The 2,453-nt window shown below is 41.8% G+C and overlaps 1 protein-coding gene across 1 annotated transcript in view; it reads right to left on the reverse strand. All coding sequences in view use genetic code 11, as the record gives it.

Moving 5' to 3' along the window:
* EGR_10479 (hypothetical protein) overlaps positions 1–1,445 on the reverse strand; it is a gene marked incomplete at both ends in the record, with an annotated part of 2,251 nt that extends 806 nt beyond the window's left edge. The window contains 2 exons of the mRNA XM_024499728.1: positions 526–607; positions 1,242–1,445. Coding sequence (XP_024345857.1) covers positions 526–607; positions 1,242–1,445 — 286 coding nt within the window. The remainder of the gene's footprint in view (positions 1–525; positions 608–1,241) is intronic.
* Between the last annotated feature and the right edge of the window lie 1,008 nt (positions 1,446–2,453).

The following is a 2,453-nucleotide window of genomic DNA, read 5'->3' on the forward strand; positions in this document are numbered from 1 at the left end:
GGGCGCTTACAATTCACTTCTAGTCAATGATTTCACCTCCTAAACTCATTCATTTACTTCTGCTGACTCAACCAGTTTAAACCCAAAATGACAAGATTGGATTGCAGCAAGTACCATAAGAAAGGACAAATACTGCTTGGTATGTGAGAAGTATCTACTTTGGCATCGGGAAAAGCTGATTTAATCTGCCTTAACATGGCATGAATACGTGAGTAGTCTTCAAGGCCTTTCAAATTCGTTCCGGCTGTTCTTCCCTCTCTCTGTCGGCCAGTGTTGGGAGCCATTATCTGAGGGCTCGAAAAAAGAGAAAAGGAATCCATTTATTCGGTTGTGAATAATTCCAGTGCATACAGGATGGACTTCAGTATTGGCACTACTTACCGTATTTATCATTGGTAACATGTGCACTTTAGCCCTTGAATTTGAATGCGTCATTTCTGGCAATGAGTAAATTAATGTTGGAGATAGTGCTGCAGCAATTAAGACCAACAGATGGCCACCCTTTACATGGAAGCAATCACTTACACTGCACATAAACTACAGCTCTACTCTGCATCACAGTAAACTTCTCGATGACAGAGTATACCCGCCTCCACTCACAACTGACCTGCAACATATTTACCTCCATCGATGGGCACTGTCGCCTGGCTACCGAGATCACCTTCTAGACCCTAACAAGATTACCTAAATCATGCCGCGACAGAGCTCACTCCTTTCATCAAGGCATGAGACAGTAGCAAGTAGCACAATTTCAGAGGAATCAACTTCCACTGTCTATGGATGAGTTCAAAGCCACTTTCACTTTGACCGTCCTCAGCTAACCATTCAAAAAGAAAAGACCCACATTCTGCTAAGGCGTTTATTTTCTTGTACTTGTACCAGGGGCTAGGCATTGCAAGAGTTGATGTATAAACAAAAAAGCAGTGAGAAAAGAGATATCAAATATCTATACGTAAAGAACTGACAAGTACTATGTGTCAGGCAGTAAGTGTCAATCTTAGGGTAGAGACAAGAGTGAATTAAAAATGAGATGAAGGACTATGTTCATGAAAATTTGTCCAAAGCGACAATATCTGGTGAAGGAGGAATGAGAAGTCGGTGAGTAGGACCTCGATGTCTAGGCTACTACAGCTCCACCGACGTATCACACGCCATTGATTCTGCGCATTTGACAGGCAACCACGACCACACATTTTACCACTATATCCTCCTTTCTACCATCTGCTGCCTCACTTGCTTACGATATTAGCGAATGAGGTTCTACCCATCCGAATTTTCCTGACCATGACCTTCTTCCCCCAAGCTTGACACGTCTTCGCATAACCATACTCCTCTTCTCTGCTTTCCCCTCCATACACCTGACACTCCGATGAATGCACATCCATCTTTGTTGTGCATCTTCTGCCCTCAGCTCTGCGTCGTTTAGTGTGCAAAGGCACCCACATTGCCGACGTGAACGAATGAGCATGCCTAGACTCGGCCCCTGTTCAGTGCCGGTAGTCGTTGGCCGGCTACGCCGAGTGCTAGATCCGTGCCTTTGCTTGTATTTATAGTGCTAATTGGCATTGACCTTTGCTTCGTTATTCGTTTATATTTATCATATCTCAGCCTAAGTTGAGCCAATAAGGTGGTATGGAAGAATATTCCTACTTCTTACAACTCCTAAGGAATCGTAATCAAGTATGAATTTGGAGGAAATGGTAGGGTTCAAAAAGTTAAAAATTACAAATAAAAAGTTGCAGAAATTAAAAATTGGGACCGGAATGTCTTTTAAAGCATTCAGGAACCTCCAGCAAACGCAATTTGTCTTCTACTATCCAACTCATTCTTTTGAGGGCCTTCAGGCATAAAGATTCAATATGGCTGACATTTAAATCTGTGCAAACCATCTATAGTGCAAGAAGTACGCAAAAGAGACCTTCACTATGTTTGGCAATTTGAATAATTTTTTAAATATGACCGACACTCATCCATTATCTTCATTCATTTTAAAAAAGTAAACTGATAGAAAAAAATATTCACGTGGCTACTCGTCAGTGGCCTTCTTAAGTTCGTTGTGTTTCGGTGACACCTTCTTTCTCTCCTTCTATCTTGATACAAACAATTTGGTTCCTCTATTTTTGAATTTCCAGTGGAATATGTGGTTCATTGGAATAGGTAAGGTATGAGACAAGAATGAAGGGAAGGATAAAAGAGAGTCCATTGTGCCACCAACTTGAAAGCAGGTGATTACACTGTGCTTGTTTCATTAAATCTGCTGCTTAACAGTTGCAGCATCCACATTTAGACCAAAATGGTTCTGAGAAGAGCCTGCCTCTCCTGCTTTCTCATTGCGCAAAACAAACCATTAAGTCTATTTACTGGTTAGACAGGTGTTCTCCACCACAATAACAGCTAGATGGATAGATATGCCGATACGCTGACAGGTAGGTAGATAGGCGGGTAGAAAAACG

The sequence above is a fragment of the Echinococcus granulosus genome, assembly GCF_000524195.1.
Source record: "Echinococcus granulosus chromosome Unknown EG_S00224, whole genome shotgun sequence".
NCBI lineage: Eukaryota > Metazoa > Platyhelminthes > Cestoda > Cyclophyllidea > Taeniidae > Echinococcus > Echinococcus granulosus.